The following is a 24,208-nucleotide window of genomic DNA, read 5'->3' on the forward strand; positions in this document are numbered from 1 at the left end:
TTGGCACAGCATGTCCGGATGAACTGGAAGATGCCAAGGAGGAAGAATTCCCATTTTCTGAACCAGAGATAAGAACATTTTCCTTTTGAATTATCTTAAACAACCAGGATATTAGAGGAAGTGGAGGAAAAACATAAATCAGTTTGAATGGCCAAACCTGCAGGAGGGCATTCACCCATAAGGGTGTTGGAACATAACAGAGAAATCTGGCAACCTGATTGTGTCCTTGGAGGTCATAATATCTATGTCCAGCATCCCCCATATTCTGGTTATCATTTGAAACAAATGATTGTTGAGCTTCCATTCCATTGACAAAATTATCTTCCTACTTAGGTAATCTGCTAAAACATTCTCCTGACCTGGAACATGAACAGTTGCTATGAGTTGGATGTTGCGCTGAGCCCAAACAAGTATTGGACCTACTTCCCTCAAAACCGACTGACTTATTGTTCCTCCCAGTAATGGAATGTATGCTGTCTGGGTTCTGTTGTCTGACAACACCTTTACTGGCTTCCCCTTCAGATAATATTGAAAATGTAGAAGAGGAAGATAAACAGCCTTTATCTCCAGAAGATTGAAGAAATTCCATTGATGGATACAAATTCAAAATCTGTCCTGAGGTTATCCTTTGAAAGAACCAGATTGGGTTCTGATTCAAACAGATGCAAGCAAGGTATGATGGGGGCATCTGCAACTGAGTTTTTGCTCAGGGATTTTGAGAAAGTCATACTCAGTCCCTTCCATCCAAAGTTCTTGGAAAATGAATCTGAAAAGACAAACTGATTCTTTTATTGTAATAATACAGGAAATTATTTTGAAAGCGACACATCCTCCATCTTGCCCACTTGACAACATGAATGAAAGAGGCCATGTGACCTAATAACTTCATCCACTAGCGTGCTGATAGATACTTCATCTGTCGTAGATATAGAAGATATTGTCTCAGAAGTTGAATTTGTGGTTATGGAAGAGACACCATTCCTCTGAGAGTGTTGAAATGAGTTCCCAGAAACACTAGATTCTGAGATGGAATCTATTGTTGGCCTAAGACTTTTGCACAGTACTGTATATACATTATAGGCCTTTCCAGTCAAATACCTTATACTGTTTAACCCTTATAAAAAATCGTTTTTATCAGAAAGTCTATATATGAGTGTAACACTTTATTTTAATGTATTTATGTTGTGTTTGGGTACATTTTTTTTTACCTGAAACTTTACACTAAGTTTTCAGTCACACTAACAGAATTTGCACTCAAGCGCATCTATTTACTTCAACTTATAATACATGCTCTATCTTAAGCACACCACTTGTAATCTAGCCTAAAATGTGGCGATTTGGCCACTGAAAAACAAATGCTGCAAATTAGATATTAATGTATTTAGAAAGTTTTCACACTTGACTGATATGTTAATCCACTACAAGACAACAAAATAGTCTTGTAATTACACGTGGTTTTTATCTCCATTTAAGGCAATGTTTTGACGTTAATATTTTTTTCTGTACAACAAAAAATAAATGTTGGCTGATCAAAGAATGCCATTGATGTCTCATGACTGATTTCACATCTTTGTATTTATTGGCTTTAGAAAAAGTAGAGAAAAGCAAGAGAGGGAAGAGTATCTGAGACTCCAAACTGTCATCAGATGAAGGTGCAAGAAGCAGGCAGTATGGGTTGAGAAACAGAAGGACAACGACTCTGAGATGCATAAAAAATGTGTAGAAGGCTTTACATTTTCCAGTCTTTCGTATGGTTCTCATAATTAAAGGGACGTGAAACCCCAAAAAAGTATTTCATGATTCCGACAGTGCATGCAATTTTCAACAACTTTTTATTTACTTGTATTATCAACTTTTCTTCAATCTCTTGGTATCTTTTGTTGCCAAGCAGGGATGTAAGCTCAGGAGCGTGCACGTGTCCGCAGCACTTTATGGCAGCCGTTTTGCAAGAATGTTATCAAAGAGCACTAAATGGCAGCACTATTTCCTGTCATGTAGTGCTCTAGACACCGAACTAGGTATCTCTTCAACAAAGAATATCATGGGAATGAAGCAAATTTGATAATTGAAGTAAACTGGAAACATTTTTGAAATTGTATGCTCTGTCTAAATCACAAAATAAATTGTTTGGGTTTCATATCCCTTTAACCCCTTAACGACCAGTGACATACCCTGTACGTCGCTGGTGTTTTATTGGGGCTACATTTTTTGATAGCTTTCAAGTAGATTTCAGGAGGCCTGCAGGGAGGGAGGGAGGTCATAATAGCATGATCTGCAAGACTCGCACCATTATGAGCTGGAAAACCCTTAACAACCAGCAACATACAGGAGAGTTGTGGCAATTAAAGGGTTACATATAGGGGGCAGACCGTGAAAAATAAAGTGAGTTGACCATATGGGGTATTAATGTATTCAGATAGTTTTCATATTTTACTGATATGTTAGTCCATTGCAAGACCACAAAATACTCTTGTAATTACACATGGTTTTATCTTTGTTTAAGTTAATGCTTTGGCATTAATATTTACTTTTTTTCTGTAGAACAAAAGATAAATATGGGCTGATCATGGAATAAAAAGAAGTCCATTGATGTCTCATGGCTGATTTCACATCTTTATTTTTCAAGCTATAAATAATTGGATTTAGCAAAGGTACAGCTGCTGTGTTAAAGAGAGAGAAAAGCTTCCGAGATTCCAAAACATCATCCGAGGTAGGTGCTAGATAGAGGCAGTACAGGGTTAAGTACAAAAGAATGACGACTGTGAGATGCGAAGAACAGGTGTAGAAAGCTTTACGTTTTCCAGTTTTTGAACGCATTTTGAGTACAGTTCTCAAAATTAAAATATAGGGGAAGACTGTTAGAGAAAAAGGGAGTAGACCAGAAAAGAATACACCTTCAGTGAAAATCCACAGCTTTAGCAGTGATGTGTCATTACATGTAAGTTTCATGATTGGCAAAACATCACAGAAAAAATGATTAACTTCATTGGATGTATAGCATGAAAATTTGGCAAGTATATTAGTATGTGGTGATACCTCAATAAAACCCAACACCCAACAGAACACAGCCAACATGGCACAAACTCTGAAGTTCATTATCATGGTGTAATGCAAGGGATAACATATAGCAACATATCGGTCATAGCTCATAACAGCTAATATCAACAATTCTGTGCACTGTAGAGCCATGAAAAAGTACAACTGGGCAATGCATTCATGCCATGGTAATAATTTGTTGCCAGAAATGAAGGTACTAAGGATTTTATGAAGAGTAACTGTGATGGAAGATATGTCCAACAGGGATAAGTTTCCCAAGAAAAAGTACATGGGATTGTGAAGTTGTTTATCCAAGCAAGCAAGTGTTAAAATAGACATATTACCAGATACAGTGATAATATAAATACACAGAACCAAACAGAAGATAGGTGCTTGTAGTGCCGGATTAGAGGAAATTCCCTTAATGATAAAATACATAGTTTGGTTACTCATTTCCACGTATTTAGGAAGGTTTGGAGAACAATACTTAGAATGCAGTCCTGCTGCAATATATTTCAGACAGTCTTTATCCAAACTACACCACCCAGTAATTTACTAATCCAGTAATATGGTTCTCAAAAGTTTCTATATCTGTAAACCTGTAAATTAAAAATAAGAAAAATCATTAACCTTGGGTGCAAATTTAATGGTGGTCAAACGTTCTTAATTATAAGTGAATTTTGTGGCGCTATACAAATGAATAATAACTAATAATAATTCTTAGGGCCGATGATCATAAACTCAACAGCATTTTTTTAGAGCTTATATTTTAATGTAGATGTCACTGTTTCACAACCAGAACCTGAACAGTAAGATAAACAGATCTGAAGCTAAAATTTGCCCCTCTAAAATCTTTGAGGAGCATTCTTGTACTGATAAAACGTCTTAAGTAATTTAGACAGAACTTATATAATGAGGTACTAAATTCTTTAAAGGGCCATGATACCCAAATGTTTAAACACTTGAAAGTGATGCAGCATAGCTGTAAAAAGCTGACTAGAAAATATCACCTGAACATCTCTATGTAAAAAAGAAAGATATTTTACCTCAAAAGTTTCTTATTGGCCACATCCCATTGTAAAGGACTTCTAAGCAACACATCAGTATGTCTGTCCTGGGACAGTGGAAGGAGCGAGCTTTCGTGCACACTCATCTTATTTCCCTATTCGGTGTAAGGAAGTTTACTATGAAATCTCATGAGAGTTAAGTCAAGTCTCATGAGATCACAGTAAAAGAGTTCATGACCTCAGCACTGTTGATGCTGATTGGCTGCTGTTCATTTCTTCATTTTTTTTTTTTTTTTTTACCTGCAGCTGGACAGCAGCTGAGTATAACTTTTTACACAGAACTTACTCTGCTGAGCTGAGGAAGTTGTGAGATAAAATAGCTTCCTTTTTTACATAGAGATGCTCAGGTGATATTTTCCTGTCAGCTTTTTACAGTTATACTGCATCAGTTTCAAGTGATTTAGCATATGAGTATTATGTCCCTTTAAGTTAATTTGTGTCCACTCTAACAATCCCAGTAATTATTTTTTTTTTAATTGAAGGTATGATATATTTTAAATAATAAAATAAATAATTCTTAAAAAAGAGAATATATAAAAATACTAAACTAAAGGCTAAAGTGTCCTTAGTGAATCAACATGTATAAAAAGCATATAAAATATACAAATTTATTTAAAAAAAATTGCTAATGCTGGTATAGCATTAAAAGATAAACTATGATAAATATACAGTAGATAGCAATAAACATAAATGTACATATAGAAGATGATAAAAAATAAGAAAAATAAGCAGTTCAAAAAAGTGTAAACTATAGAGGTGTCAATGGCCCAAAAGAACTGAAAAAGGAGTAGCAAAAAGTCACAATATAAAAATTATAATTGTGAAGCATGTTAGTTCATATGATAACAAAGTCCTCAAAGTTCAGAAAAAAGTGTATATACAAAAAATCAGAAAAAATTATGATCTTTAATCCAGAAGAGAAGACGTGGTAGAGAAGAAATTAATTTTATATTGATTCGGAGTAATACCTGTAAAGGAAACGAGAAAAAAGGTGCGCAAAAACTGAGAGACTGGCTGGCCTAAATAGATAATAGGCTTACTGGGTAGGATATCTGGAAACGCTGGCTGGTAGGTCAAAAAACGGTAGTCAACGTGTTTCACCGGAAACGTAAATTAAGAAGCAGTGGTCATAATTTATCCACCACCTTTTAGGTGGCGGACTGCAATCATCCTGATCCAAAACGATCGGGATGATTGACACGCCCTGCTAGGGGCTAATTGGCTGCGAATGTGCAGGGGTGGCATTGCACAAGCATTTCACAAGAACCGATATTATGCCGACATTAATGAATTGAATAAGAGATTATCTGTATGGCTCATCTTTATCGAGTTAGTATTCTTTTTCCATTTCACAATCTGTTCTTCAATATGAAATAAAGAACCCCATTTATCAACTCACCAAAGTACAAGGTTCCCAACTAGGGAACCTGTCAGCTCATGTTTGTGGCAATATACATGCAAACAGGTGTATAATATGTATTAATACTTTCCCCTTCTGGTGAACCGCAGCCGTCCCACAGTCTCTCCCAAGGTCTGTGTGACTAGATCAGGTGTGCTAGCTGGAGGCGCTGGTTCAGCTTGTATCAGTCGTTGGTATCTTCCTTTCCTTTCCTTCCTCAGTTGTATAACTAGTGTATATTGCAGGTTACCGGCTCCTTCCCAATATGAAAAGACAATATCACAGATTCAGTAAAAAAGTTTGTCTTTATTTGGCTCAACGCAAAAGCGTTTCAACGGTTCCAGCCGTCTTTCTCAAGAGCAATAAAAGTGCTTTACAAACCAAAGCATACCTTTCCGCTGCACAGGCGGCCTTTAAATACATGTCAGTTACGCTACCTGCTTCCCCATTGGAGGAGAGCAGGTTTACAACCGATTTAAAATTTCAATTGTAAATTTAAAATAAACATCTAAAAAAACCATATTAATTATATTAGAAACTATAAGTTTGTTTTAAAATATAAAATTTCTGTAGATATCATCATTTTTGCCGGTTTTGTAGTTCCCTTTCAGGCAGTTTTCTGTTTCAAGTTCTCTTTCAGGTCCGGTATGTCAGTGAAGATCACATGTTATAGGTTGTCCAATGAAATTCAGTTTCTGGTATAGTGATGTTTTGTAGTTCCCTTTCAGGTAGTTCTCTATTTTAGGTTCCCATTCAGGTCTGATATGTCAGTGGGTATCACATGTTATCGAATGTCCAATGAAAAACAGTTTCTGATATAGTGATATTGATTGCCTTTTCTTTTTTTCTCAAAATAAAAAGACATAAGTGTTATTCACAGATACAAAGTTTCTTATATGAATTCTGCTTATCCAAATATTTAGAGGAGGTAGAATAAATTGCCACTTAGAAGTTTGTTATAAGTTGGAATAGATACTTTTCATAATTAAACATTCATATTATAAATAGACTTCTATACTTATTGAATGTTAAATATTGACTCAGCGACTTGTGTGTTGCATATAATTTCTTGAAATTAAGTGTGAGAATTATATTCTTTTGTACAATAAGTGTATATATAAACATTAAGTATGATGATATAACATGAACTGTCTGTATAAATACATGTTTATTTTGCCCCCCTTTCATGTACTAATGTTTTTCAGTATTCACTTTACACAAATTTTACTGGTTTATTCGGGCCCCAATTTTTCTTGGGAACACAAGAAAAATTGGGGCCCGAATAAACCAGTAAAATTTGTGTAAAGTGAATACTGAAAAACATTAGTACATGAAAGGGGGGCAAAATAAACATGTATTTATACAGACAATTCATGTTATATCATCATACTTAATTTTTATAGATACAGGTGGCCCTCGGTTTACAACGGTTCAATTTACACCGTTTCAGAATAACAACCTTTTTTTCCAGTCATATGACTGCTATTGAAAAGCATTGAGAAGCAGTGCATTTATTAAAATAGCCAGTAGGTGGAGCTGTCTGCTTGTGTTGCAGCAAAGCCAAGCAAGCTGAAATTAATCAGTTTAACCAGACCTGAGCTATCAAGCAGATTTCAAAGGAACAAGATCTTCCTGTCTATAAATCAGTCCAGATTGAAATGCATAGAAAGAACTGTTTGCAGACAAATGCAAGTGAAGTCTGTGTTGTGTGATTATTTTATTAGGGTTATAATGCTGTTTAGCTAATTTTTTTGTTCATTTAACTTAGTTTAATTATATATCCTGTGTTGTGTTAGTATTTAATTAGGTGTATAATGCTGTTTAGCATTTAAAGTCTTCATTTCAAAGCTTTAAAAATAATGTATTAGGTGTTGCTTATGACAATTTTGAGAGGGGCCTGGAACCTATCTCCCTCACTTACCATTGACTTACATTATAAACTGGGTTTCAGTTTACAACGGTTTCAATTTACAACCATTCCTTCTGGAACCTAACCCTGGCGTAAACCGAGGGCTACCTGTACACTTATTGTACAAAAGAATATAATTCTCACACTTAATTTCAAGAAATTATATGCAACACACAAGTCGCTGAGTCAATATTTAACATTCAATAAGTATAGAAGTCTATTTATAATATGAATGTTTAATTATGAAAAGTATCTATTCCAACTTATAACAAACTTCTAAGTGGCAATTTATTCTACCTCCTCTAAATATTTGGATAAGCAGAATTCATATAAGAAACTTTGTATCTGTGAATAACACTTATGTCTTTTTATTTTGAGAAAAAAAGAAAAGGCAATCAATATCACTATATCAGAAACTGTTTTTCATTGGACATTCGATAACATGTGATACCCACTGACATATCAGACCTGAATGGGAACCTAAAATAGAGAACTACCTGAAAGGGAACTACAAAACATCACTATACCAGAAACTGAATTTCATTGGACAACCTATAACATGTGATCTTCACTGACATACCGGACCTGAAAGAGAACTTGAAACAGAAAACTACCTGAAAAGGAACTACAAAACCGGCAAAAATGATGATATCTACAGAAATTTTATATTTTAAAACAAACTTATAGTTTCTAATATAATTAATATGTTTTTTTTAGATGTTTATTTTAAATTTACAATTGAAATTTTAAATCGGGTGTAAACCTGCTCTCCTCCAATGGGGAAGCAGGTAGCGTAACTGACATATATTTAAAGGCCGCCTGTGTAGCGGAAAGGTATGCTTTGGTTTGTAAAGCACTTTTATTGCTCTTGAGAAAGACGGCTGGGACCGTTGAAACGCTTTTGTGTTGAGCCAAATAAAGACAAACTTTTTTACTGAATCTGTGATATTGTCTTTTCATATTGGGAAGGAGCCGGTAACCTGCAATATACACTAGTTATACAACTGAGGAAGGAAAGGAAGATACCAACGACTGATACAAGCTGAACCAGCGCCTCCAGCTAGCACACATGTTTGTGGCAAGCAGGCATAAGACAATCAGCATTTATTATTCATCAGAAATTTCTTGTGCTGCGCCACCGTCTGCTCTTATGTGACCTGTCAATGAACCTGAAAGAATGAGATCAGTGAGTTTTAACTCCGAGGGGCCTATTTAACAAAGGTCTTTCGGATCAGGTCTGACAAACCTCGTTGAATGCGGAGAGCAATACGCTCTCCGTATTCAGCATTGCACCAGCATCTCTTGTGAGCTGCTGGTGCAATGCCCCCCCCTGCAGATTTGCGGCCAATCGACCGCCAGCAGGGGGTGTCAATCAACCCGATCGAACTCGATCATGGGTTGAATTGCGGCGATGTGTGTCCGCCTGCTCAGAGTAGGCGGACAGGTTATGGAGCAGCGGTGTTTAGACCGCTGCTTTATAACTGGTGTTTCTGGCGAGCCTGTAGGCTCGCCAAAAACACGGGCCCTCAAGCTCCATCTGGAGCTTAGTAAATAGGCCCCCATGACCGTTGAGGTTAGGAAGTCGCAGTTTTACGACTGCTGCTTTAAAACTTGCTGTAAGCAGGCTGGCAATCAACGAGCCTGCAACACTAGGGCTATAAGGCAGCCTCCACTGCTTAATAAATGGAAAAATGGAAACCAATATCTGTTACAAAGAAGACAATTATTTATAATCCTAAAATATATTTATTTATTATATAAAAACCGAAATATTAGGAACTTAAAGGGACATAAAAACACATTGTAATTAAAAAGACATTTCTGTTGTGTTTCTATAGAATAACATATCAGCCAAGTCTTAACATTTTTTAACAAATCAAAATCCTTATTACTGCAATTATATTTCAATAACCAAACTCCACCAATCATTTCCTGATTTGGAGGAGCCAATCCAGGCTTCAGCCTGCATACAACAAGGCTAGATATTGATTTGAGAATTCAGCAGTGTGCATTTAACGTTCTAAGAATTAGATCATCCTCAATTTTCAGATTAAAATTAGATAAAAAGGGGCAAAATCAATAATGAAAGTATACTGCAGAGTTGTTTCATTATACATAAGAAAATATTTTATAATAAATTATCAAGATGTTCACTATCCCTTTAATAATAAGCCCCAAAAGGGGGACTTAATTAAGAGGTTTCAGCTCTCGTACAATATTTTAGTACCGTAATTTAATAAAAAATATATAAATAAAATGTGTGGGTCTTATTGCAATTTATTTTTTTATCTTGCACGCCTTTTTTTTTTTTAATGTTTCTTGAAATATTGTTGTCAAAGTCTTGTCATATTTTGGTTTCACATTTTTTTTCCAGTGATATGGGATTAAAATATTTTTTTAAAATAGTTTGAGAATAAAATTATGTAATTAGAATTTATTTGCCCAATTTTAGAAATCTGATAAAGCATCAAACTTTTAAAACCTGAATTGTAATCAATCCTGGCTTGGCCAGTTTGACAGCTCTTTGCTTGGGTTACTAATTTTAAATCCTTGTCGCCTACCCTGGTCTTTGCTTGAACTTTGATTTTGGGTTTTTATAACAATTCCACACCTTGGGCTCCATTTATTAAAGGGACACTGAACACAATTTTTTTCTTTCTTGATTCAGATAGAGCATGTAATTTTAAGCAACTTTCTAATTTAGTCCTATTATCAATTTTTCTATGTTTTTTTGCTATCTTTATTTGAAAAAGAAGGAAGCTAAGTTTTTTGGTTCAAGACACTGGACAGCACTTGTTTATAGGTGGGTGAATTTATCCACCAATCAGCAAGAACAAACCAGGTTGTTCACCAAAAATGGGATGGCATATAAACTTACATTCTTAAAATTGCATGCTCTATCTGAATCACAAAAGAAAAAATTTGGGTTCAGTGTCCCTTTAACCCCTTAATGACCACAGCACTTTTCCATTTTCTGTCCGTTTGGGACCAAGGCCATTTTTACATTTTTGCAGTGTTTGTGTTTAGCTGTAATTTTCCTCTTACTCATTTACTGTATCCACACATATTATATACCATTTTTCTCGCCATTAAATGGACTTTCTAAAATATAATTATTTTCATCATATCTTTTAATTTACTATAAAAAAAAGATAAAATATGAGGAAAAAATGGAAAAAAACACACTTTTTCTAACTTTGACCCCCAAAATCTGTTACACATCTACAACCACCAAAAAACACCCATGCTAAATTGTTTCCAAATGTTGTCCTGAGTTTAGAAATACCCAATGTTTACATGTTCTTTGCTTTTTTTGCAAGTTATAGGGCAATAAATACAAGTAGCACTTTGCTATTTCCAAACCACTTTTTTTTCAAAATTAGCGCTAGTTACATTGGAACCCTGATATCTTTCAGGAATCCCTGAATATCCCTTGACATGTATATATATTTTTTTAGAAGACATCCCAAAGTATTGATCTAGGCCCATTTTGGTATATTTCATGCCACCATTTCACTGCCTAATGCGATCAAATAAAAACAATTGTTCACTTTTTCACAAATTTTTTCACAAACTTTAGGTTTCTCACTGAAATGATTTAAAAACAGCTTGTGCAATTATGGTACAAATGGTTGTAAATGCTTCTCTGGGATCCCCCTTGTTCATAAATAGCAGACATATATGGCTTTGACGTTGCTTTTTGGTATTTAGAAGGTCGCTAAATGCCACTGCGCACCACACGTGTATTATGCCCAGCAGTGAAGGGGTTAATTAGGGAGCATGTTCTTCACATAGCAGAATATCCAACAGCTATATCCAAAAGGATGACATTTGTCACCACATACACCGCTGATAAGGGCTCGCTTAGTGGTACTCTTAAGAAGCATTGGGAGATTATCAATTCTGACAAAACCCTTCCTCTGCTAAATACAGTACCCCCTGGGATAGGATACAGAAGAGCTAGATCACTTTGAGATGTCCTAATAAAAACTGACCCCATACAGTGTAACAAGCACTCAACATGGTTGGATAAGAAGAAACCAGGTTTTTTTCGGTGCTTGGGATGCGTCACATGTGGGGGTCTAATTACTGGATCAAGCTTTACCCACCCCCACAAACGCACAATATACAAACATAAATTCTGGTTGACATGCACTACAATGCATGTAGTTTATCTCCTGCATTGTACCTGTGGTCTCTATTATGTGGGTAAAACCACAGATGACCTACGGACACGAATAGCGAACAATCGATCCGCCATCCGTACTGCCATCAAGAGGGGCACTTCTGAACAGCCAGTGGCCAGGCATTTCCATGAGCAACAACACATGATCTCCGACTTGAGATATACCATCATCGGCCACATACCCCCTATGAACAGGGGTGGCAACCCTAATAGGGCCCTTCTACAAAGGGAAGCTAAATGGACATTTCACCTGGACACTATTGCCCCAAGGGGCTTGAACACACATCTTGATTGGCAGGCCTTTCTATAGTGTCGGCATGGACATATTTGTTTGAGATCCACGATTCATCTCAATTTAATGAGGTCCATGGAATCATTATTATATATCCTTATGTTTTAGACAGATTAGCGATGTAGGCTGTCACACAGTGTCATTATATCATTCCAGATATTCCTTTAGTGTAGTTTTTGAATTATGGGCTGGAGCACCACTATTTGTTTAATCTAGTCTAATGAGGTCCATTTAGCAGTGTAAATATTTAAACCAGTATAAAAAATGGGCCAATTGTATCTGGAAATGGGACTTAATCAAACTAAAAAAAGGTGTGAAAAATAGGCACAGGCAAATTGCTATATTAAAAATATATACAAATTTATTAGACAATTCTAAAACAATATCTCATGACAGATTCATTAGTAAAATAAACCCCAAATGTTATGACACCGGTGTTATACTAGATACTTTAAAATCACATGCAATATTAATGCCAATACACTTGCAATAAGTTAAGACTCCAAAATAGATTACTAAAGCTAGCCTTTCTAGATCGCTCTAGTAAGTGAATAGGTTAGATTAAATTGTATTTTGACAGATGGCTGGTAATGAGTCCCACAACAAATTGATGACTGCAGGGATAAGCCAAGTCTATACATTTAGGTCGGTTCTTGCAATTGAAATGTCAACCACAATGGTGTTATAAGACTTAGTTGAAGGTGTAAATCTTCTTAGATATTAAATACAAATTGGTCTAACAAACGATGAGCTTCAAGCGGTGTCTCACGCTAACCCAATGAATCAGCTGTGGGGGCGGAGTCTCTATTTCTGCCGCTTATATTTGAAACAATCCGAAGGAACAAAAAGTGTTTGTAAATAGATTCTCTCTTTTAAAGTGTGCTCACTTACGATGACCTCCTATGCTCTTTCAGTGTACTCCTATCGTTCTTCGCTTGTGAGGGAGATTTCAATCACAAGTAGCGTGGCGGTTCTGGGAGCCGGAGCATGTAACAAACAATCAGCTGGTTGTCCTCCTTCTAATCGTGTCGGGTAACAGGTTCAACGCCTTTCAGCTCTCCAGGGAGCCTTTGTCAAAGACTCCCTGGAGAGCTGAAACACGTAGAACCTGGTGGTGGGTAAGTTTTCAGGTTCTTTGTATGTCTGAGAACGGATCGTTTTTGATCTGAAAACGTTCACAGAAATAAAGTGATCTCTTTCAAGACCCTTGGAGTGCTCTTTCGTTTGTGGATATATATATATATATATATATATATATGAAGAGAGGGGGTTGTAGGTAGTTGCGCCAAAATTAGAGCAGTAGTTGTTTGTACAATAAAATGCTCTATGAAGATGTCCAATGCCTGCTGCTATTAGTGATGTCTCATTCCTCCTTGGTGAGACTATAAAATGGTAAAAGGTTGAATCGGGTGTGTTCTAATAGCGCTTGCAGAAGATGTTCCTCATAAGCAAGTGGGGGGGAGGAAAACAGAAATGGGAATATCCCCAGATGAGTGTTGAGTTATTGAGATTAAAAATGAGTGATAATAAATGCTCACCTGTTGGATCACAGGGACCAGCGATCAGCGACGAGTAGAAATAAGTGGTGTGTGTTGACACCAAACACGAACACCACATATGAAGGAGACAGGAGAATATGCACCAAAAATATATATATGTGTATATATAAAATGATATATAAAATGATAATGATAATTATAAATATACAGGATAAAGAGACAACCACATGGTTACTGTGGAAACGGTTACTGTGGAAACGGAGGCTACTTGTGGGAATTTCCAGTTCTTACCACACTGTATTTGTGGACAGAGGGTAGAAGTGAAGGAAGTTCCTATTTAGAATGAGCTGATAACCAGAATAAAAAATAATTTTTTTTTTATATAGATATAAAAATGTATATGTGTGTGTGGATGAAAGGTATTGAAAAGATACAAAATATTATATTTAAAAACAATTTTATTAATCCAATTAAAATATAAAAATATATAAATAACAAATTAAATATATAAAAAAAGTATGCTGATATGCTAATAAGGGAGATGTGGTACGAGAGTCATTTGCCAAAAATGGAAAAAAAACCATGAACGGTGAAGGAAATGAAGCGAATGAAATATAAAATAGTAAGTGGCCAAGCGGCACGGCAAAATGTGGTAACGTGCAGATGTCAGTTAACTTACTTGAGTATAGTGCTGGGCAGGAGGACCGCTGTAGGTATCCTAAAAATCAAAAAGTAGAAAAATAGCTGAGAAAAATATCGCTGCACGAAGCAGCTTGTGAACAGTCTCAGCGTGTGAATCGGAATTCCGATTTTTAGGATACCTACAGCGGTCCTCCTGCCCAGCACTATACTCAAGTAAGTTAACTGCCATCTGCACGTTACCACATTTTGCCGTGCCGCTTGGCCACTTACTATTTTATATTTCATTCGCTTCATTTCCTTCACCGTTCATGTTTTTTTTTCCATTTTTGGCAACTGACTCTCGTACCACATCTCCTTTATTAGCATATCAGCATACTTTTTTATATATTTAATTTGTTATTTATATATTTTTATATTTTAATTGGATTAATAAAATTGTTTTTAAATATAATATTTTGTATCTTTTCAATACCTTTCATCCACACACACATATACATTTTTATATCTATATAAAAAAAAATTATTTTTATTTTTTATTCTGGTTATCAGCTCATACTAAATAGGAACTTCCTTCACTTCTACCCTCTGTCCACAAATACAGTGTGGTAAGAACTGGAAATTCCCACAAGTAGCCTCCGTTTCCACAGTAACCGTTTCCACAGTAACCATGTGGTTGTCTCTTGGTCCTGTATATTTATAATTATCATTATCATTTTATATATCATTTTATATATACACATATATATATTTTTGGTGCATATTCTCCTGTCTCCTTCATATGTGGTGTTCGTGTTTGGTGTCAACACACACCACTTATTTCTACTCGTCGCTGATCGCTGGTCCCTGTGATCCAACAGGTGAGCATTTATTATCACTCATTTTTAATCTCAATAACTCAACACTCATCTGGGGATATTCCCATTTCTGTTTTCCTCCCCCCAACTTGCTTATGAGGAACATCTTCTGCAAGCGCTATTAGAACACACCCGATTCAACCTTTTACCATATATATATATATAAAAAAAATGGAAGAGTTTGTTACCGCGTATGAGGAGAGACCTTGAAGTAGTACCTGGGCTTGTCCCATTTGGCCAGATGCGGTAACTAACTCATCCATTTTTGCTTTTAATCTTAGCTGAGAGCTTGCAAGTGAGTGCTAGTCTGCACAGTTCTCTAATTCACTTATATGTGTCTCAATATATATATAAATATGTATTTATGTGTATATATGTTTGTAAATACATATGCACACATATAAATACATATGTACACACATTCAAAGAAAAGGAACTATATATATATATATATATATATATATATATATATATATATATATATACACATAAAAATGAACTACACAATGAGTTATTTTTTCTATATTTTGTGCGTAGTGGAGGATTTTAAACTCACCTTTTATCTCCCCCTAATTTAAAATGTTGTTGTTTTCTGCCCGGAATCAACTTCACCCAGCAGTGATTCTAACCTACTCCCAGCTGATGAGTGGCAAAAACCACGAAACAGCTGTCCTGGGATGGTTATGAATCACTGCACTAACCCTAGCTAAGTTTATAAGCTGTGTGAACAGCGATACTTTGGCGTAAAGGGAACCTGCTGAAAAGCAGACTGAAGTAAAAAGGTGTGTCATTGTGTACTTAATTTGCATATCTTACCCAGAATCCTTTGCTGGATTGGAAACAATGTAATTCAGAGGTTTTCTGTGGGTAGACAAGCCTCTGGGCCTGTCTAGATTTGTTAATGAACTACACAATGAGTTATTTTTTCTATATTTTGTGCGTAGTGGAGGATTTTAAACTCACCTTTTATCTCCCCCTAATTTAAAATGTTGTTGTTTTCTGCCCGGAATCAACTTCACCCAGCAGTGATTCTAACCTACTCCCAGCTGATGAGAGGCAAAAACCACGAAACAGCTGTCCTGGGATGGTTATGAATCACTGCACTAACCCTAGCTAAGTTTATAAGCTGTGTGAACAGCGATACTTTGGCGTAAAGGGAACCTGCTGAAAAGCAGACTGAAGTAAAAAGGTGTGTCATTGTGTACTTAATTTGCATATCTTACCCAGAATCCTTTGATGCATTGGAAACAATGTAATTCAGAGGTTTTCTGTGGGTAGACAAGCCTCTGGGCCTGTCTAGATTTGTTAATGAACTACACAATGAGTTATTTTTTCTATATTTTGTGCGTAGTGGAGGATTTTAAACTCACCTTTTATCTCCCCCTAATTTAAAATGTTGTTGTTTTCTGCCCGGAATCAACTTCACCCAGCAGTGATTCTAACCTACTCCCAGCTGATGAGTGGCAAAAACCACGAAACAGCTGTCCTGGGATGGTTATGAATCACTGCACTAACCCTAGCTAAGTTTATAAGCTGTGTGAACAGCGATACTTTGGCGTAAAGGGAACCTGCTGAAAAGCAGACTGAAGTAAAAAGGTGTGTCATTGTGTACTTAATTTGCATATCTTACCCAGAATCCTTTGCTGCATTGGAAACAATGTAATTCAGAGGTTTTCTGTGGGTAGACAAGCCTCTGGGCCTGTCTAGAATTGTTAATGAACTACACAATGAGTTATTTTTCTATATTTTGTGCGTAGTGGAGGATTTTAAACTCACCTTTTATCTCCCCCTAATTTAAAATGTTGTTGTTATATACACATACAAATACATCTTTAGACATGTATATATATGCATCTATGTTAAAGCCCTTTGCCTGTCTAGTTTTTCTAACACCTGGGACCTCATATCTTTGAGACCTTATAGCTTTTTAAAAATATTTTTTATTAAATAATGTTATTATGAGTGTAACTGTACTTTGTAAAGTATTTATGGTGTGTTTTGTGCAACTTTTTTGTTTCGCAAAACAGTTAACCAAAGTTCTGAGGAAGCAGTAATTATTCTAGTGTATATAGCGATTGTGCTAAAGCAATCGCGTTTACTTTCAACTTGTAATATGAGCGCTAAGCCTGACAAGCACAAATAGCCACAATAAACCCCTTTTTGCTTGTGCCTAAAAGTTAGCACGCCTTTAGTAATCTGGCCCTCTGTCTCTATGTCATTTCACTCTGGTGCTCCTTTTATACCATTTTATATTGAGGGTGTTGAAGATTTTGTGCATTGAATCTTGTAGATTTGTGGGATGTCTTGAATATCTTCTTGATTAAAAAAAGGGAATGTATGTTATTTGATGCAGAAACATTTACTTATTTGAGAGTTATGTATCATATGTTTTGGATTATTTCACTGGTAATTACAATAGTAAATTAAACATCTATTCGTGATGGCTTATTTACATAATAAAACAAGGTAAAACGTTTTGGGAATTAAAAACAGAAAATATACAGAATGGCTCTATTTAGTAAAGGGCAAACTGGCATAGGTCCCAGCTAGGTAACCTGTCCACCAATGTTTGTGGCGAGCCAGCAGTAGCTCCACCTCCTGCTCTCATGCAAATCAATTACCCCAACAATCGGGTTCAAGGTGATTTGAGTCTGCCATCTTTGAAGTGGCTAATAGATTTGAAAGCCACAGATTTACAACCACTGTTACATAAATAGCAGTAAGCAGGGTCAAATGAGTGAGCCTGCACAGCAAGGGCTCTAAAACTGCCTTTTCAGCTTGATAAATGACAAGGCGCTTTAGAGAACCTGAACCAATTATCTGATTGGTTGTCAGGGGCCAATCAGATCATGCATTGGCGCCTATCTTCCATCTATGATCTGATTGGTCTGTTCCATCTTCCCTATCTATTTTTGAAGCCCTCATCATAAACCTCATTCCTCACTTGGGGTGGATGCCAGAGGATCGGTGGGGCGCCCCCCTAAACCCCAAGACAGAGGCAAAAACAAATAGTGAAGATGGGTGAATTACAGTGGCCATCTGATTGGTCCGTCTCTCTTGTGATAAACTGAGCCCTTATTTTCCCAAGGAAGAATTGCCCAGGGGCAAAACTCTGTTTGAAGGGACACTAAATTAAAAATTAAACTTTTAGGATTCAGGTAGAACATGCAGTTTTAAAAGACTTTCTAATTTACCTTTTTTGTCAAATTGTGTGCATTCTTTTTATATGCACACAATCTGAGGCACCAGCTATCGCTGAGCATGTGCAAGACTTTCACAGTGTATACGTATATGAGTTTTTAATTGGCTGGTGTATGTCAAGTGATTCAGGGGGTCAGCAAATTGAAATACATTTTTAAATCAACTTCTCATTTAAAATTCAGACTAGGTTTTATTACATTGTCTTTTTATTACAATTTCACTGTATTTATTTGTTCTTTATTCTCCATTCCATAATGGCTAAATCATTGGGATCTAAATGGTAGATTATAATATTCTAATTCATAATCTAATTTATGAAGGAGAGGTTATAACAAGGAATCTTGTAAATTTTAGGATGGTGTAAACACATTCGTATTATCACAAGCTTTTTCTGTTATTTCTAACAATATGAAATTACATATTTATTCAATTTCCTATGTTTTTACTTTATATTTAATTAATTATAATTTGAGCACGTTTATTAGAATATATAAAACAACCGCAGTATGTTTTGGCATTTAAAATATTATAAAATTACCATATTAATTATTCACATTTGTCTTTGTTACAAATATTTGTAATCTGAGGCTTTATATTTTTAGGTTAATTAGGGAAGATGTATTATTATTTGTGATATGCTGATATCAACTATGGTCATTGACCAAGCTCAGGTTTTCTTCTTGAAAGGTTGTTTGAGCCGTTCCATTTTCATGTCACAAGAAGAGGTCAATTTAAAACCTAAGATATATCCTTAGGCCTCTATTTACCAAAGTCTGGCGGACCTGATCCGACAGTGCGGATCAGGTCCGCCAGACCTCGCTGAATACGGAGAGCAATACGCTCTCAGTATTCAGCATTACACCAGCAGCTCACAAGAGCTGCTGGTGCAACGCCGCCCCCTGCAGACTCGCGGCCAATGGGCCGCCAGCAGGGGGGTGTCAATCAACCCGATCCTTAGTCTTTTGCATGCTGTGGTTCAGTGAAATCTACAGTTTCTAGAACCACAATAAATTCAATCTTGTAGGCATATTCCAGACTTCTAGATAAGCATTCCACAGCCATTATACATTTTTAACTTCAGAACCTTTTCAATCCATTAGAAAACCAATGTTTTCAATATTTATTAAAATTAATTTGCCCCATGTTAACTTGTCAGAAACTTACTATTAAGGCAATAATCCTAAAACGGGACTGAGACAAGGAAAACCAAAATGGTGCAATGCAACAAAATATGCTAGCACTAAAAAAATGATTTACTTACACGGTTAGACTCATCAAGCATATTATACACAGTGCTGATGACAATCTCCACACCTTCCTCTTTTCTCCTGCGCTCCATCACCTGGGGTGTTTGAAGGAGCTGCAGTACAAGGAAAGACAGGTTGGAATTGAACTTGTTTAATTTGCTTTAAAGGATAACTGAAATAGACTCAAAAGGAGTTGGTTAGAGTGATATGAAACCCATTTTTATTCTTCCATGATTCAGATAGAGCATGCATTTTTAAGCATGCATTTTTAAGCAACTTTTTATTTTTTTTAAAATATCTTTATTTCATAGTTCCAAAATACATACAAGTGCATTACATTGTGATTTTTTCTTTTCAACTTTCTAATTTTTAGGGGTTTAAGCGAGGGAATGTGATCTATGGGGAAATTTGTGTTCTCTACAAATATATCTGTATTATCATTATTATTCTTTATTTATAAAGCGCCAACAGATTTTGCAGCGCTGTCCATGGGTATAGAGATAGAAATACAGTACAATACAATATAAAAGACACCAGACAAAGTTTAACAAACAATTAGAAGGGGAATTGAGGGCCCTGCTCCCGTGGGAACTTACAATCTAGATGGGTAGGAGGGTGAGAAACAGAAGATGAGGACTGCAAAGGTGGGAATGATGTTAGTGTGGAGTTAGATGAGGGCAGCTATTAGGCAAGTGGAATTCATTTATTACTGATTTGGAGATAGGCTTTCCTGAACAAAAAAGGTCTTTAGGGAGCGTTTAATGGAGGAAAGGTTAGGGGAAAGTCTGACAGCTCGAGGAAGTGCGTTCCAGATGGTTGGTACCGAACGAGAGAAGTCCTGTAGCCTAGCATGGGAGGAGGTGATGGTAGAAGATGCAAGGAGCAGGTCATTGTTGGATCTTAGGTGGCAAGCTGGAGTATATTTGTTGATGATTGAGGACAGTTAGGGGAGGCTGCATTGGTGAGGGCTTTGTAGGCCAGGGAGAGAATTTTGAATTTAATTCTGCTGTGAATGGGGAGCCAGTGAAGGGACTCGCAGAAAGGCGCAGCAGATACAGAGCATCGGGAGAGGTGGATTAGCCTAGCAGAGCCAATTAGGATGGATTGAAGGGGGAGAGGCGGGAGAGAGGGAGGCCAGTTAGGTTATTACAGTAGTCAAGTCTGAAAATTACCAGGGAGTGGATTAGCTGTTTAGTAGTTTTAGCACTCAGAAACAGATTCATTTTGGAGATATTGCGTAGGTGGTTGCGACAGGTTGAAGAGAGGAATTGGATGTGGGGTATGAAGGACAGATTAGAGTCAAGTGTAACTCCTAGGCAGCGGCTTGGGTTGATGGGAAGATAGTGGTGTCACCAACAGTGATTGAAAAGTTAGAAACCAGGGTAGAATTTGAGGGGGGGATTAGAAGGAGCTCAGTCTTGGACATGTTGGTTTTTAGGTGGTGAGAGGCCATCCAAGAAGAAATGCCAGATAAATCGACACTGATGTGAAAAAGGACAGAAGGAGAGAGTGCAGGGGTGGATAGGTAGATCTGAGTATCATCAGCATAGAGGTGATAGTTAAAGCCATAGCTACTGATACGTTTTCCCAGTGAGTAAGTATAAATAGAGAAGAGTAGCGGACCCAGAACAGAGTTTGAAGTACTCCAACAGACAGAGGCAATGGAGAGGAGGAGTTGCCAGCAAAGGAGACAGAAAAGGACCTATTAGAGAGATAAGAGTGGATCCAGGAGAGGGCAGTGTCAGAGAGCCCAAGGGAGCTGAGAGTCCAAAGGAGAAGGGGATGGTCAACAGTGTCAAAGGCAGCAGACAGGTCAAGTAAGATAAGTATTGAGTAGTGGCCATTGTTTTTAGCAAAAAGAAGATCGTTAGTAACCTTGGTGAGGGCAGTCTCAGTTGAGTGTTGGGGACGCAATCCAGATTGCAAGGCGATCGAAAACTAGTTTTTCCAGGACTTTTGAAGCTAGCAGAAGCAGTGATATGGGGGGGGCGGTAGTTTGCAGGAGACTTGGGGTAGAGCGAGGGTTTTTTGAGGATGGGGTGACCTTTGCATGTTTGAAGGAAGATGGGAATGAACCGGTAGTAAGGGATAGGTTGAATATGTGAGTAAGAGCTGGAGTGAGGGTAGAAGACAGAGAATGTATTAGATATGAAGGGATAGGGTCAAGTGGGCAGGTAGTGAGGTGTGAGGAAGACAATAGGGAACACACTTCATTCTCAGTGGTTGGGGGGAAGATGCTGAGAGTGGTGGAGGGGGTGGTCGGTGGCGGATATGGAAGGTTGCACCCTTGTGTTGGGATATTACTTTGGATGGTGTTTTGTTGAAAAAGTAGTCTGCCAGGTCTTAAACACTAAAGGCAGATGAAGGGGGTGGTGCAGGTGTATAGAGGAAAGAGTTTAAAATGGAGAAGAGACGTTTATGGTTTGTGGAGTGAGTAGATATAAAAGAAGAGAAGTAGGTTTGCTTGGCTAAGTGAAGGGCAGAGGAGAATAAAGAATTAACTTATAGTTGAGAAAATCTGGTTCAGAGCGGGATTTCCTCCAGGCATGTTCATCAGCACGGGAGCATTTTTGTAGGTCGCGTGTTTGCTTAGAGTGCCAGGGTTGGGGCTGACAACGTGGGGTTTTGCATATTTGGGGAGGAGCAAAAGTGTCAAGTACAGAGGGAAGAGTATTGTTATAGTGGGTTGTAGCAAGGTCAGGGCAGGATATAGTGGACGTGTGGGGGAGTCGTTTTTGAATAAGGTTGGGAAGTTGGAGAGAATCCACAGTGTGCAGATTTTTACAGGTGCGGGGGGTGGGGGTGAGGGGGAGAAGTAGGTTTAGCCTGTATATCAAGATTATAGGTGAGCAGATGGTGGTCTGAGATGGGAAATGGGCAAAAGGTGACATCAGAGAGAGAGCAGAGGTAGGAGAATACCAGATCAATAGAGTGTCCATCGCGGTGAGTAGGGAATAGGGAAGATTGTGAGAGACCAAAGGAGTTTTCTGAGTGAGAGAAGTTTAGAGGCAGCAGGGGCAGATGGGTTATCAATGGGGATGTTGAAGTCCCCCAGGATATGAGCAGGTGTATTTGTAGAGAGAAAGCGAGAAAGCCAGACAAGGAATTGGGAGGTTGGTCCAGAGGGGCGATAGATAACTGTCACACTGAGGGAGAGGGGGGAAAACAGGCAGATGCAAAGCTTCCATTCAATGCAATGTGAGGTTGCTTTTGCATTGCGGGTCAGTTCTATTTTGCAATCCACTCGTAATCTGGCCATTTAATGTTTAACAGAAGACCATCTGTGGGGTTTTCAGATTTGAGCCCATTCAAATGCATGTTATCCCTGCAATTACCCATTTATATAATGCTTTTCTAATGCTTTTCTGATGCTTTTATAATGTATTTGACCCAGGTATACCTTTCATGGGGAAAATTAATACCACTACTTCAATGTCAGAAAACCTGTTTTCAGTTGTTTTTCCATTTTGTTTTTCAAATTTTACACCTTGTAAAATGTTCAAGGCTTAAGTTTGGAATCACCTAAAACAGGCTCAGAGGCCTATTTATCAAGCTGTCAACTGCAAATACGCCGGAATTCCGCAGCGTAGTTGTGGCGAGCTTGATTCAACCTATTTATCAAAGCCTACAGACCGGCAAAAGTTTAAATTTGTGACGTAACATACAATCCTCCAGTCTCAATCCGACGTATATCGATGCTTAAGTTATTACAGATGTTCCGAATACAAATTTGGCACTATCTGACACCTTTTGCAAGTTAAATTTCTAACAGGTACGCTCGCGGCTATTCCGGCCCAGCTACCTGGTTTTCAATCCGTCACCCTGGAGGCCGCGGATGCCATAGGAATCAATGGGAGTCTGAAAGCAGCGAAAGCTTATGTTCGATGCTGCCAGATATCCCATTGATTTCTATGGTAGAAAACAAATTACGTTTACACCTAACACCCTAACATAAGCCACGAGTCTTAAAACCCCTAATCTGCCACCCCGACATCGCCACAACCTAAATAAAATGTATTAACCCCTATCCTGCAGCTCCCGGACCCCGCCGCAACTGTAATAAAATGATTAACCCCTAAACCCCTGGCCTCCCACATCACTACCATTAACTAAACCTATTAACCCCTAAACCGCCAGCCCCCCACATCGCCATAAACTAAATTAAGCTATTAACCCCTAAACCTAACAACCCGCTAACTTTACATTAAAATTACCTGATCCCTATCTTATAATAAATTAAAACTTACCTTTAGAATTAAGATAAACTATATTAAACTATTAATTAACCTACCCTAACTATTATACTAAAATTACATTAAACTATATTAAATTATTAATTAACCTACCCTATTATACTAAAATTATATTACACTATTAATTAACCTAATAAAACATAGGGTTTTGGTTAAGCACACTTTACAAAAACATATTATATATTAATGCACATATTGTGAGAGTGCTGCCAAAATGACCAGAGTAAATACAAACAAACAACAAAGTATTAGCGCACATCCAAAATGAAACCACACACTATTTTGATATAAAGTCTGCAAAAAATGCCTGTTTAAAACTCTATACTCTTAAATAATATTGGGATCTTAGTCACACAATATGGCCATATTCTGCTCCGCCAGTCACCACTTACAAGGTGTCCCAAAATAGACTGGTCCTAACACTATAAATGTTAACCTTACTGGACTGAATCCTTTGATTCTAATATAAAATTCCAACTCTGTGGTTCTATGCCTCATTTAATGAGGCTGCCTGGCTTTATATAGCCTGAGGACTTTGGCCCGCTTGGATGAAGACTTCTGCCGGCTTCGATAAGGACTTCTGCCGCTTGGATGTGGGTGGATGTCCGGTCTTCGAAAACTGT

At 37.3% G+C, this 24,208-nt stretch overlaps 1 protein-coding gene across 1 annotated transcript; it reads right to left on the minus strand.

The window, feature by feature from the left end:
- Positions 1-2,517: 2,517 nt before the first annotated feature.
- Positions 2,518-3,489, minus strand: LOC128636534 (olfactory receptor 6C74-like). Its single transcript, XM_053689531.1, has one exon. The coding sequence runs from the start codon at positions 3,487-3,489 to the stop codon at positions 2,518-2,520; it is 972 nt and encodes a 323-aa protein (XP_053545506.1).
- Positions 3,490-24,208: the final 20,719 nt, after the last annotated feature.

The sequence above is a fragment of the Bombina bombina genome, chromosome 7, assembly GCF_027579735.1.
Source record: "Bombina bombina isolate aBomBom1 chromosome 7, aBomBom1.pri, whole genome shotgun sequence".
Classification (NCBI taxonomy): Eukaryota; Metazoa; Chordata; class Amphibia; order Anura; family Bombinatoridae; genus Bombina; species Bombina bombina.

Coding starts and splice junctions, on each gene's coding strand:
- LOC128636534 (XM_053689531.1), bottom strand. CDS start 3,489: ATGAGTAACCAAACTATGTATTTTATCATTAAGGGAATTTCCTCTAAT.